General features: G+C 34.0%; 2 protein-coding genes across 2 annotated transcripts; one reads left to right on the top strand and one right to left on the bottom strand.

Annotated features, from left to right (window-relative positions):
* Positions 687-5474, bottom strand: LOC105165556 (ribose-phosphate pyrophosphokinase 4). Its single transcript, XM_011084610.2, has 7 exons — positions 5219-5474; positions 4127-4442; positions 2209-2304; positions 2016-2084; positions 1796-1924; positions 1171-1270; positions 687-1097 (listed from the first exon to the last, which is right to left on the bottom strand). The coding sequence occupies exons 1-7, from the start codon at positions 5332-5334 to the stop codon at positions 967-969; spliced, it is 957 nt and encodes a 318-aa protein (XP_011082912.1). The 5' UTR covers positions 5335-5474; the 3' UTR covers positions 687-966.
* Positions 12088-14128, top strand: LOC105165555 (glycerol-3-phosphate acyltransferase 1). Its single transcript, XM_011084609.2, has 2 exons — positions 12088-12904; positions 13198-14128. The coding sequence occupies exons 1-2, from the start codon at positions 12143-12145 to the stop codon at positions 14077-14079; spliced, it is 1644 nt and encodes a 547-aa protein (XP_011082911.1). The 5' UTR covers positions 12088-12142; the 3' UTR covers positions 14080-14128.

Genomic DNA, 14793 nt, shown 5'->3' with positions numbered 1-14793 from the left:
GAAGAAGTTGGATGTATGCTACTTACCACTCCTAACTAATGACGCCCGCAACTTGTACAGCTTATGTCGTCTATTATATCCTTGGCTTTATACCGTTTCGATAAGGATTACTTACAACATAAGCTGTACAATTGAAATGGGTTCCAAAATATGTATAGTAGGTTTTTACATAAGAGGTCCAACATTTTGGTGTATTGATGTGTTGTACTGAAGGAATTGCGGATTTATGAGATGAATGTACAGTGTTTTCTATAATCTTTACTTGGGGTGGCTTGTATTGAATGGACAAGTTTGTTATAGTAAGAGAAATTGCTGTTGGTACCTGTGTTTGTCCCGGTCGATAGCGTAATTGTCTCATAAGGCTTCCAGTGTCCTGGCAAGTTGGTCCATAATGTACTACTACCAGCATGTATCAGAATGTGTGCTCCTTCAAGCTCTCTGAGATGCAAGCATGTTGTCCATTTTACTATTTTGAAATGGTTCTGGTGAGGCATTTTTCATTTGGAACTCTCCTTAGTAACCATAAGATGGCAGTTGGATCCATCTCAAGATGACAATAGTCGTGTTTGTATTGTATTTGCCTTTGCCTCACCTTTCAGTGTCTTGTAGATGTCCAGGTGCTCGATATTTGTGACATACTCCATTTTTAAAATATGAGTATGTGATAATTATTCATGCACGCAGCGTACGAAATACTGGTTGTAGCTTGAATTCAACGCCTTCAAAGAAAGTTATTCAGGTTAAAACATCATGGGAGGAGAAAAAGTCGACCATGCATAACAAAGCTCAGACATGACACCCCTTATATGTAAGAAAATATAGCATCTTTGTACTTTGAGTTGGCGAAATTGCCAATGGGAATGTCAGGTGCCACAGTACATGGGTTCGAGGGCACCAATCTTAAGTTCCCAGCAAGCAGTTACTCAACTCCTATGTCCAATATGACTGCTTAACACCTAGAAACCGTTAGATTTGGAGAGCATCGGCTATAGATCCCGCAAGACTCAACACTTCAAAAGGAGCTTTGCTGGCGATGGCTTTCACAGTACTGGGGCATGAATCCGTGATCCAGAAGTGGGCGAACGCTTTCTCCGACTCTTCAGAAACATCAATGAAAATCAGAACCCAGAAACAGAAGAAAGAAACCCTTAACAGAGAAAGCAGATATACCTTCGTTCTTGTGAACAAACCGCTCCCATGACCTCTTTGGAAATACACCATGAGTGACGTAAGCACTTACCTTTGCCGCACCATGAGCTGCCAAAACTTTCTGACAAATTTCAAAAGCAATAAACAGAATGAGAAAGTTGCATTTTTAGTAATAGCATTCGCTGATACACCCAACGCTAACTTGTCTAACTGCTTAGATGTCAAGTTTTGAGAATACAAAATCATTTTATGGAGGTGAATGATTATCCAAGTTCCTAGTTAAATGAGAACCTTCATGCTACTATTAGATATAGCTGTAGAATCTTTTTCAAAATAAAGCTGGGATTTTTTTTTTCAAAATAAAGCTGGGATTTATGAGCGAGTTGCATGAGTACGAACATTTGCAGCTACTCTTACCAACTACAATGAGAATAGCAAGACCCCACCAGAAACTTCTATAAATCATATTCTTGTGATTCTTCAATTTTATTTAGCAAAAATGTTATAACCAAGAATCTATATTTCCACAATTATTCTGCAAAAATAAAATCAGCATTCAATTTATAGGTGGATAACAAGCTTATACACTGGAAAACTCATAGAGCCTAGTCTAATGAAATTAAAAGTGAAAAGGAAGATGGAGAACCTGACATTCAATTAAAGTACCACCAGATTGCACCAGGTCATCAACAATGACAACATGACAACCAGCAGGATCACCCTCCTTTATCCTAACTATTCTTTTGTCTCCTTCACGTACCTTGTTGCAGATGACCTATATTCAATCGACAGAACACAAAATGCCCAAGATGACAAATCCAAAATGAATGGAAAAACAAAATCAATATTTTTTAATATAGACAAACCATGGGAAAATGATCCAACAGCTTGTGGAATCTTTTCCAAGCTCCATCATCTGGAAATGCAACAACAATCTGGAAAAGAAGTTTTACATTAGAACCAGCCTTACACTTGGTAAAATAGAATTATCCTGATTGTTATAAAATCCTGCCCTCGAAAAAGCAACTGCAATAACTTTCATAAAACTGAAGAACTCACCTTATCTGATTTTGGAAGTTGTTGAAGCCGTTGCTTCAAAAGTGGGATCCCAGTCTCAAATACAGGCAAAATGGTATCACTGAAATAGAATCTTTCCTGTAGAAAACAGCAGATGAAGAAAATTTACATCCATGATACAAAAGGTGACTTTAGTTCGGACCCTTATGAATAAATTGAAGTCATGAGACTTGCCAAGACAATTCAGAATTTTAAAAGGAAAAAAGGTCAAAAAGACCAAATATTTGTTCCCAAATTATATGATAGCAAATTATAGGAGCAACTCTACCTCTATAACTTACTTTTGGAACTTCAAAATTTGTGAACTCATGACCATGTTACTCAATAAGCCAACTTATATAAGATTTTCCATACATATGAGATTAACAAATGTCCATATCTAGTTACAAATGTGACAAAGATAAAGACATAAAACCACCATACAACTTAAAGACACCCACACTGAACCAACTCACATCCTATCCAGTTAGAATAAATTGAGGGCACATCTACTTGATGAGATTTGGCTAGATATAGGGGTTTATGCAGCCCAATCCCGTATTTACTTGACAAAAATAGGTCCATATGATTAACTCATAGCCGAGATTAATGTGAATTTGGTTGGGTATTAAGAACAAATTTGGTGTTTACGAACTATATCTTTACTTGTAAAAAGTATATGTTAAATATCACATTTCTATCCGCCTAAAACTATAAACTTTTAACACAATATAATCATTATTAATCCCATCCCACATTTAATCATAGATTTATCCGTTATCCATTTATCCCATAAATGGGCGTCTTTATCAAACTACTCTTCTTGTGAGCATGATATTTGCAGGTTACACAAAATATGCTGATGCTGCCATGCTGCATCAGTTAAATATTTGGACTTTCATTTTGGGGTTATGGTTAATTAGGAAAAGGATTGAACAGCTATGATCATAAAAAATTTGATTAAATGCAAAGAACCAATAGGATGAGTAGATCTTTAGGGTGCAAAATCTTAAGAATGTCTAAAATACATAGTGTCATTCCTTCTTATTTATTTTGATTATGAGCTAAATGATTACATCAACAGAGAATTAGACATCTGCAGCAAGAATCAGAATTTCACATTAAGGAGACTGTACCTAGGTCTAGTCCTGGATAAAGGGAAGCCTGGGAGGAAAGCAAGCTTTTTGCCTTACTTGCCAGCACTCAACCCCAAGGTCAAGACCAATATGATCTTTCCAACATATGTGGGTGGATCTATATAAAATTTATTGTGATGCTAGACATCTCGTTATGCTCACATCATAAGACCCATCTCTGAATACTGAATTCTGTTTGCTATTTTGATTAATAATTTCTGAAGGGACAACCACAAGGCATTCTCTAGATTTTGTGTCCACAAAATCACTAAAGCAAGATTTATCATATTTGCTGTCAGATCTCCTGTCGAGGATACAATACCTATGCAATAATTGCATGTTCTTGTTACATTGGCTTCTCTTTGGCAGGAAAAGGAATAAAAGAAAAGAAAAACAGCATCTTTGGAAAATTTTAATTAATTAGCTTTACACATCTGATACAGTTATAACATCTATCACAGACTGAAGAAACCAGCCATGTAACTCTTAAAGCCTAAGATCCAATTTTCTAGTGTTACAGTCAAAAGAAAAGACTAAGAACTTTTTTGCTGCTCCTATGACCTGTCAACTGCTAAAACCAAACACAGCATGTGGTGTTATTTGTATGTGCAGAAAATGAAATTACCACCTTAGAAGATGACAATTCATATAATTTAACACCTCAAGAAACGAGCGACATATTTCGAAGAAACACATCGAGAAATGGAGTTAACGGATCCAAAAGAAAGATGTATTATTGGCATCAATAATACAGGATACAATTAGTATGTGTGTAAGAAAGAAACCTGCAAAGCATGTATATCATAGATAACTAAACTGGTCGGACCACCCCTCGAGATAGGAGTATTTGATAGCATTCTAGCCAAGGTAAATGCTGTTGCAACATCACCTTCCTCTTCGATTCGTTCAAAGGAACCAGTTGGAAAGAAAGGTAACACCACTGTAAATGAGGCAGCGAACAGCATAGGAAGTGCATAGATGACAGAAAGCTGTTCAAATATGACTGAAGTCGAGCTGAAAGATGCCAAAAACGCAACATGCTGGCCTCGGATATCATGGGCGTTTTTAATGAAGAGATTTGGAAATCCATCATCAAAACTCCTGTATAATGTCGAAAGATCAACAATTCAAACCAAACAATGCCTCATGCTATAGGAGACAAAATACAACATGAAGAAAGCTGCTGGCCCTGTTAATTAAATTAAAGTTTGAAACAATTTATAGAATATAGCATATTTAATGAATTTGCTGGACAAAGAAAAGACCGAAGTACACCAGCACAGATGCCAAAATTTCTTCAATAAACCCACAATGAACTCTTCCTGAGTTTAGCACCACTCATATGCTAGCTATCCTTCAATCTAATTGCCATATCGCATATCTAAATCCGAATTAGCCTTCACAAATAAACAAAGATCAAAGCTCATGGTGCACTCAAAACAACTCGACTAGTATGTTTTAATTCACAAGAACTAATGCTACAAGGCTCAAGCTAAAGAAAATTCAACTGAGTTCTAATCCACAATATTTTCTTTCCCTCTCCCTCTATTCACACATCTGCTGGAGGGCACACAAGTACACAACCCATATCAGCACAGACAAAAAGAGTTTCCTCAGCTCCAACAAAACTGCAATACGCTGAGACTTCTCAATCCCACAACAAAAGTCACTTCACTCTGCAACCACAATTAACCTGGACAATAACAGGAATCAAACAAACAAAACCTACCCACTTCGAACACCACAAAAACACATACAACCAGAAAACTTCTCTATATTTCAAGAAAAGGGCTTATAACATTTAAGGGGCACAAGTAGAAATTACCCATTTCATTTCTGTTTTCCTTTTGTGGATTGAAGGGCGTTTGTGGGCTTACCTCCAGTTGATGGATTGGAGCTGAACGAGGTCCGAGTGAGCAGCAACCTTGCGCGCCAATTCTTCAGCCTCCACACAGTAGAAAAGCAGCACTTGCTTCTTCTGCCGCCTCTCCATCTCTCCCTCTCTCCCTCTCTTCCCTTCTCTCTCTACTCCTGTGTGTTAGTGCGCGAGAGAGATTCTATATATGATTTCCAGAAAATGAAATTGGAAATATCATCAAATGAACTCCTTTTTCACAATTGTAGAAACCTCACCACAAATTATAAATGTCGCTTAAGCTTAATAAGCGTTTAACAAATACTCACTCTCATAAATTATTATAACAAAAACGGCCATTCATTTTAAAACTATTTATTAACTTTTAAACACCAACACAACATTTATAATTATCACAAATTTCGATATTATAATTTGTAAGCTATGGAGGAGTGGACACTAATTTGAGCCTCATATAATTTTTATTATATTATTTAATTCAATGAAAGAAAAATAAAAGAAAATAAATATTATAATAAGAGAACAATTACTTCATATTATTAATACAAGTATTTTATAAAATATTTTCAAATTTATACAAAATAAATGTTTTGAGAAGCTTTATAAATTTAGACAAACACCGTCTTAGTACGACTTTTTCAACTGGAAAATTTTTGTTCAGGTAATTTTTGGTTGAATCAGATCAATCACAGAGCAAGTGTATCACACTTGTTATATAATTGTCACTTTTTTCAAATTGTACACTAATAATAAGATATAATTAATTCAAATTCATTTGGATTAGATTCGGGGTAGAATTTCTGTTTTGACCATATAATTAGTGGGACGAACCACGCCTTTCCTTACTTTTGCTTTTCAATGTTGTTGAAATAATTAGAGAAATTGATGTCGTATGTTTTGCTGATTATATATCTTTTGACACATTGCACAATCAAAGTCAACCAAACCTGAATCATGCTTTTTTTTTTTTTTTTTTTCCTACATGCACAGACAGTATTTTAATATTTAATTCATAAAATTTAATCCTACAAATAATTTTTATTCACCTATTTAATTGAATTCGTGAATTCGTAAAAGTTTCATGGCGAGAGGCGGCAATCACTGCTGATAGTATATCACACTCCTCATCAATGAGGTGAAGACGTTTCTCCTCTTTGAAATCCTCCCTTGAAACCGGCAAAACTATCCCCTACTCCTCTCGACCAGTGTTGTCCCCTCAACCCCTTTTTCCAGCTGGAATTTGAACTGTGTCTGCCCTTCGGTCATGATATTCTTTCCTCTCCCAACGCCCGACATGGTTGGGCGCTGAGTGCCCTCGAAGCCGCCAAAAATATCCGGCCCGTGAACTGCGCCAGACCCACCACTGCGATATGGGTGATTCAGTATCGTACTTTTGCGATTATTCCCCCATGTACTAACCGGAGCTCGTACCGATGAACCATATGGCGTCTCATCACCCAAGTTCGCCCTAACTCTTCCATATCCATATCCTGGAACTTCCCAAGTTTGTTCCTTATAAGCGTCGCAACCCTTAAATTCATTTTGCTTAGCGGTAGATCATGAATGTGAACAGAGAACTCACACACATTTTGAGGATTCTCATTGACACCAATACCACTAAGGATGATAGTATTCTTGTCGAAACTCCGAAGGCATCCCTCCAAGCCCTGTTCCGGCCATTACCAATTAAAATTTATATTGAATAATAACTAACTACAATTTCTACTCTGATCATCAACTGTTGTTTCAGTAGACGAGACAATAACATTGGTTAGATGTATATTCAATGGAAAAAATGATCATGTCCAGGTGAAATGGAATGTGCTATAATAGTGTTTTTTTCCTTTTTTCCAACTCTGGTCTATGCGTGGGAAGAGGCCCATCCTACCCGCTACGAAATTGGTCGGCCCTGGACTGTAAATAAATCTTGATTTTAAGCTTAAATTGAAACAAAAATTAGGGTTTTTGGCAGGGAAATGTTCATTATGTTTGGGTTAATATTTTGGATGTTTTGGAGATAAAGAGAGAAAAATAGAGATAAATAAGTATGTGTTTTGAGATAAATGGTATGATTGAATTTGTGTTTTGATATAATATAAAATAGTGTAAAATATGTGGTGTATGTTTGATGTTGGGTAAGAGATAGGAGTTACTGTTCATTGTCAAATTATATTTTTTAATATATATATATATATTTAGTAATATATATGTGTATGTATATAGTATTTTGTTTGTTAGTGAAATATAATATATATATTTATGTTACGTAATTTTTTTTATTGAGGAATTTCTTTTTATATTTTAAATAATAATTATAATTTTAATACATAATTAAATACATTGTAGTATTGTCTCCAAAATAATTTTTTTAGACTTTATCTTTGGAATGAAAAATATAATATATAAAATTTAAATAAAAAATTTAGAATTAAGTATGTATCATTGGTATATTGTCCTCAAATTTCAAATTTCTCAAATATTTCAGTGAATAGAAAAAAATATAAGTACAAAAAATTTAAATGGTCGAAATTGAAAAAATTTGGAATCAAGAGTTAAATGCACTATATAACATATTGAAAATACATTCATTATAATTTTATATGTGTACTGATAAATTTTAATAGATAATTGAAGTAATAAAAATACGAATTAGGTATATAGTACTGATACATTGTCAGTAGTGTACGCAACTGCTACAATATTTTCGTTAGGTAGAAAATTTTTATATATTTTAACTAAATAGCATTGATATTAAATATATATCAATGATTTCATAAGTTAATAATTATTTTTTAGTAGTAATTATTAATTACATTTCATAAATATTATATATTAAATAACATATAATACATATAATAAGAAAGAAGAAATAAGAAAGAAGAAAGAAGAAAAGAAAGAAAGACAAGGAGAGAGAAAAAGGCTGCGACAAGATGTAAGAAGAGAGAGAAAAGAATAAAAAAAATATATATTTAAAATTAAAATTGTACACCTAGTGTAGGTGTGCAAATTACAAAAACAAACAAGGTTTTGTATTTTGGTCCATCTCTAAGATGGGTAAAAACACAAAACCAAACATAGAGGTTGAGTTTTCTTTTCTTGATCTAGGGTTGTTTTCAAAATCTTCCTCTATCCCATCTCTCTATATATAGTTTGTGGAGTTGAAGTTGACATTTACCGGTTCAATATATATGGGAGGCGGTATTTTTACAAGTAAAAATACCGTTTCATTAAGTAAGCTAGGTAGTCACTAAAGTACATTTTTAATTTTATAGGGGGATAAAATGTTCTTTTATTTTACATTTGAGGGTTCAATTAGTAATTTTGGCTTGTATTAGGCAAGTAAATTGCTATTCACTTTATTATATATAATAAAATCGCTTAATTGGTATTTTTGCGCATGATTAATTAGATTAATTGTAAGGTAAAAATTTATTATTTATTTATTTATTCTTTTAAAAAATATCTAACTTATTTTTTAAAATAGTACTTCTTTTCAAAAAAAGGAATATATCTTTTGAGAATTTTTTATTTTTTTTGAATGAAAAACTATCTGTTTTAAGAGAAAAGTCGTGGTGCGTTATTACATATTAGCACCACATGTGATTTCCACGAGTATAATATTTTAAAGTTTAAGTATAAATAAGCACAAAAATTCTTTTAATTATAAACAAAATAAGATTGGGTATTTTAATTTGACTGCACACGATTTGCAGATTCGTAAATGATTTAATCATAACTAATTTACTGATCTAATATATTATGCTTGTGATATTGCATAAGCATTGGATATATATAAGATTAATTAATAGCTCATAAGATAAAACAATAAAAATCACATTTAAAAATTGTTTAATATAAAAACACTAACAAAAATCAAAAGAAAAGAATTAAAAATAGGCATATATATCATGTTTGGTCGAATCAAACCAATCATATATAGAGCAAGTGTGATACCCTTGTCATTCGATTGATCACTTTTTTTTGAGCCGTACACTAAAACCATGACAAGTGTAAAATTGTACTTGTCATATAACTGACTCAAATCCTACCAAACTTTGTTTGGTGAGAATTTTTGGTATAATAAGTTGGCAAACTCTTAAAGAGTGCGGACAAATTTCACCTTAAAGATAGTACAATTACGCCTCAAGACACGCTCCCCGCGTTTCAAATTTTCAAAATAATCATTTGACTAAAAGTTATTCATTCTTATCAATTGAACTAACAAATCAATTAAACACGAATCGAATGACCATTCCCTACAATTATTTTCAAACCGTATATTAAATTAAAATCATCATCATAAACTCATGAAGACTATAAAAGCATGTCGCAAATAAAAAAAAACAAAGAGGTGCTGTAAAAATGAACAGTAATTAAAAGCCAAAAACAAACCATTTAGGTCATTTTAATTAAGGGACAACATAGTAGGCATGCTAAGACTATTTCAAACCTGTAGAGCTGCATGCAAATCTTATGCAGACGACATTACCAGAATTGATCGAACACTCACATATATAGAATGATTGAACACTCACCAAACTCATGATTTACAACAATTGCATGATCGAATTTCTGTTGACTGTTGCAAGAACATTTCAAACTAGAATTACAAACTTATGAAAAATTAAAGATGGATCGATGTCACATGCATGGCATCCATTGATGTCGGTTGGAAAATTTTTACTTAAATCAGATTCGGTTGAATCGAATTAAGTATAAAGTAAATGTGATATACTTAACATGTGATCGATCATATTTTTTTGAATTATATACCAATTACATGAAAGTATATTGCTATTATTATATAATTGGTTCAAATTAAAATAAACTCGTTTTAAATTAAAAATTTTCGATTTCGGGATTAGTGCATGGAGTAATGCATCGTGTTAGTTGGCCGAAATTGGGTCAGACCAATGCCTAGGTAAATAGCAACAGGAAAGTCTAGAAATTCTTGGTGAAATGCCGTTGGGATTTCCACCAATCCCTATTCCTAGTCTCTAGTTGAACGAATTTTTTGATCAATTAATTCAAACTTGTAAAAGTTATTTTAAACGTCTAAAGAAAGAAAAATGGACATACATACTATAATTTAATTTATCGATCTATTTATTTATTTTTTTCTAACTTCTTCCTATAAAGCGAATGCTCAAACACAACTACCCTACTTGAATATTTTTATTTCATTTCGATATTTTCTCATCATACCATGAAAAAAAAAAGATTATTTTTTGAACTGTACTATATTTTTAACTAGTGTTTTGACTTCACTTGTAAAAATAACGACTAATAGCTGTTATGCAGTTGTGGTTAATTAATATTTGTTAATATAATGTTTTACTTTTAACTATGATAATTAATTATAACGAAAAATCATATTTCTTCTAGTGTTGTTCTGTAAAATTTTGTTGAATTGTTTTCGGACATGAACGTGCCCTCCCAGAAGGTACTTTTAATATGGTCGATTTTCTCTCTTTTGCAGTGAGTTCCAATGCAGCGGTTTCTATTTTAAGTAATTCAAGAATCATAAAAATAAAAAAAAATAAATCAAAATAATAATAATAATAATAATAATGATAATAATAATAAAAAGTCCCACAGCCGCGTACATGCATGATGCAACTGTTCATCAATATCATATCTATCCACACTCATCAGAACAAGTTCCATTTATTGCATTCATCGATCCATCCAGCAATTAATTACAAAGACCAAAATGAAAAAGGTTGTCCAAACCAATTCTTTTTCAACCCCAAAAAAGTCAACGGTTTATGGCGGTGGTTGTAAATTGACTGCAGAAGCAGAAACTTGAGCAGTAATTCTTCTGTGAAATTAACAATCAAAAACTTATTGGTTTTAGTTAGTAGGTCAAGATTTTGATCAGAAATTAATTCTCAGTCGAAAACACATTGATCATGGCCACCCGTTTCTGGGCTCATCTCAAGATCGACGACAGAGGTCCCCTACGGTCTACGCTATCCTTTAACTTAAACCTCTGCATGCACACGATCCTATGCAAACTTAACTATGAAGTTTAACGCATAATTTTGAGTTCGCATTTTACCTCCACATGAAAATACTAATAGACAAAAATATGATATATAAAAATGACGAAACGTCTTAAACTTTTAAAAAAGAAGTTTATCGTCTCCATCTTAAGGGGTTTATGTGATCATTTTCATCTTATGGCGTTTATGTTGCCATTTTCATTTTAAGGGGTTTATGTTGCCATTTTTTTAAGAGTTCAACGGTAGTTTTTACATATTAGTATTTTAAGAGAATATTAATTGCAATTTCAGTCCGATAAGTATGAGGGTGTCAATTTTAAATTCTCTATAAATTTCTTTTAATAATTTTGTCTTGTAATTTAAAATTTAGTATATTGGATCAGCTTTTTCGTCCAAATTAGAAAGTTTTGGTCATTTTTCTCTTTAATATATGAAAATTTTAAAATTATATAATAAAATTATTAAAATGAATTCATGCAGGACTATAGTTATAATTTTTTCGTATTTTTTAAGAGGAAGTTTGTTGTATTTAACCCCATAATTTTCCAGAGGAAAAATGGGGAAAATGAGAAGATGGCGGTGACCAAAATATAACCTACCAATACTGCTCACCTAGGAAAGGGAAAAAGTTTGAAGTTTACAAGAAGAAGAAGAAATTAAAATCTAAGGATGAAAAATTTAATGCAACCCCATACAGATGAAAAAGATGTTAAGAAGAAATGAGTAATGTTATTAATAAACCAAGCAAATCTGCATGGTCAGGTCAACCTCCCCACCCCACCCCACCCCCCATCCCTCTCCATACCCCATAATTGCTTCTATAAATTCTTCTGTATCTGTACCAATTCCCTCAGTACTGCTTCAGTTTTTCTTGTTCCCTTTACAATATTTTCTTGATTTAAAGCACATAATATATAAAGATGACAGCATCAGTGAAAACCATGGAGTTCCCCATGGTGCTACTCAGATTAGCAGACTGGTTCTTGTACCAGTTCTTGGCAAACTCATGTTACAGAGCAGCAATGAAGATCAAGAACCATGGTTTCAGCTTCTTCCTCAAGAACCCATCAATCAGATCATCATCATCTCATCAGTTCCCTCTTTACCCTAGTCTCACAAAATGCAATCTCCATGGCAGAAAATATCAAACACTCGTGTGTGACATCCATGGCTGCCTGCTGAGATCCCACTCTTTCTTTCCTTACTTCATGCTGGTTGCTTTTGAAGGTGGCAGCATTTTCAGGGCCTTCTTGCTGCTTCTATCTTGCCCCTTCTTGTTGATTTTGGACTATGAGCTGAAACTGAGGGCCATGATTTTCTTGACTTTTTGTGGGCTCAGGTTGAAGGACATGGAAAGTGTGTCCAGAGCTGTTTTACCTAAATTCTACCTTGAAAACCTCAATTTTCATGCTTATGAGGCCGTCTGTTCAGCTGGATCTAAGGTGGTCTTCACAAGTGTGCCTAGGGTTATGGTGGAGGGGTTTCTTAAGGAGTATCTGAGTGTTGATTCTGTTGTGGGAACTGAGCTGCAGACAAAAGGGAAGTTCTTCACTGGTTTGGTTTCCTCTTCAGGATTGCTTGTGAAACACAGAGCTCTTAAGGAGTTGTTTGGTGACAAAAGACCAGATATTGGTATTGGGAGCTCAAGCCTTCATGACCATTTGTTAATCTCTCTTTGCAAGGTATATATGTTGCACCTACCTCAAATTTTCTATTCTTGTTAATCAGTTTTTGAAGTAGTTTTTTTTGAATTTTCTACATTTTATTGTAGTTTTAAGAGGACAGTATGTCCTACAATAAGTAGATCAGCTAAAAGACCCCACTTGCATTCCATTTTTATTGTTTCTTGATTAAGTAAAAACTATGTCATTTATCCCTTACGGCTACAATCAAATTATCCCAATAATCACTTTTTTAAGTTACCATTTGAATCAATTCTTTAATACTTCTCTGGATTTTGGTACAAATTTCACAGGAAGCATATGTGGTAAGCAAAGAAGAAGCCAAGTCCAATCCAAGCTCAGTAATGCCAAGAGACAAATACCCAAAACCACTAGTTTTCCATGACGGGCGGCTGGCGTTCCTGCCAACGCCATTTGCAACTCTATCGATGTTCATGTGGCTGCCCATCGGAATCCTGCTAGCCGTCTTCCGACTATTTGTGGGCATATGCTTGCCCTACAATCTAGCCATCCTTCTTGGCATAGCCAGTGGAGTAAACCTCAAAGTAAAAGGCTGCCCTCCCATGAAATCCCAGAATGGCAAAGGTGTCCTCTATGTCTGCACCCACAGAACCCTCCTGGACCCTGTTTTCCTCAGCACCTCCCTAGGAAAACCCTTGACAGCAGTCACATACAGCCTGAGCAAAATGTCCGAAATCTTGGCCCCCATCAGAACAGTCAGGCTAACCAGAGACAGAAAACGAGACGGCGAAACAATGCAGAAATTGCTGAGTGAAGGAGACCTAGTGGTTTGCCCTGAAGGCACCACTTGCAGGGAACCGTATCTGCTTAGATTCAGCTCTTTATTTGCGGAACTGGCCGACGAAATCGTGCCCGTTGCCATGAACACCGATGTGACCATGTTCTACGGCACAACGGCAAGTGGGCTCAAGTGCTTGGACCCCATCTTCTTCTTGATGAATCCTAGGCCGAGCTATAGCGTCGAGATTCTTGGGAAGGTGCCGAGAGAGCTCACCTGTGCGGGCGGGAAGTCTAGCTATGAGGTGGCGAACTATATACAGAAGGAATTGGGTATGGCATTGGGGTTTGAGTGCACTAGTCTTACGAGAAGGGACAAGTACTTGATGCTGGCGGGGAATGAAGGTGTAGTACAGGAAAAGAGAAGAAAACCCTAATGGGATTTTGGTTGATGGTGGTGGTGGTGACGATTTTTCTTTTTTTTTTTTGGTTGAAATTAAATATCTAAGTAATTATTATTATTATTTTTGTGAAATATATTACTATTATTTAATTGACTATACATATTCTGGGGTAATTTGTTTAATTTTGTGTTTTATTGTATGTATATTTTCTGCTAATTAATTCCATGATCAACCCTTATATTAAGGGATAATCATATTCACCTTTTTGAAAATTTGGTGTAGTTACATGTAAACTCTCTGTAGTTGGAAAATTATATCTAACATATCTGAAGTTTGTTTTCGTCTTACAAATTAGTCCTTCTATTAGTTAAAATTCATTAAATTTGCTGATATTAGCAGAAAAACTGAATGGAAAATGGATTTATATCCTTAATTGATTTATTATTAATTGATTGTAGGTACAAATAATTTTTTTCGAACTAAACTATCTTTATAACAGTGAAGATATACTTCCTTATTTGCATTAACGTGTGAAGATGTATGAGGGTAGTTTGATCATAAAAAACCTTATTTGACCTGCAATATATAAGTCAGTAATAAGTCAACTAGGGTAAATATAGATTTTTTTAATTCTTTTGCTAATATCAGCAATGTGGGTGAATTTTGACTAACAGACGGATTAATTTGTTAGATAGAACCAAACCTCAAGGGTGTTTCATGTAAATTTTTAAACTATAGGGAGTTTAC

The sequence above is a fragment of the Sesamum indicum genome, linkage group LG6 (genome assembly GCF_000512975.1).
Source record: "Sesamum indicum cultivar Zhongzhi No. 13 linkage group LG6, S_indicum_v1.0, whole genome shotgun sequence".
NCBI lineage: Eukaryota > Viridiplantae > Streptophyta > Magnoliopsida > Lamiales > Pedaliaceae > Sesamum > Sesamum indicum.
This window is presented reverse-complemented; position numbering and strand designations above follow the sequence as displayed.

What these genes read in the sequence shown, in the direction of transcription:
- LOC105165556 (XM_011084610.2), bottom strand. Translation starts at nt 5,334, where the DNA reads ATGGAGAGGCGGCAGAAGAAGCAAGTGCTGCTTTTCTACTGTGTGGAG. An exon ending in ATGATATACATGCTTTGCAG is followed by an intron (nt 2,305 to 4,126) that starts GTTTCTTTCTTA and finishes TGTTTTCTACAG; the next exon opens with GAAAGATTCTATTTCAGTGA. An exon ending in GTTTGTTCACAAGAACGAAG is followed by an intron (nt 1,098 to 1,170) that starts GTATATCTGCTT and finishes ATGTTTCTGAAG; the next exon opens with AGTCGGAGAAAGCGTTCGCC.
- LOC105165555 (XM_011084609.2), top strand. Translation starts at nt 12,143, where the DNA reads ATGACAGCATCAGTGAAAACCATGGAGTTCCCCATGGTGCTACTCAGA. An exon ending in TGTTAATCTCTCTTTGCAAG is followed by an intron (nt 12,905 to 13,197) that starts GTATATATGTTG and finishes CAAATTTCACAG; the next exon opens with GAAGCATATGTGGTAAGCAA.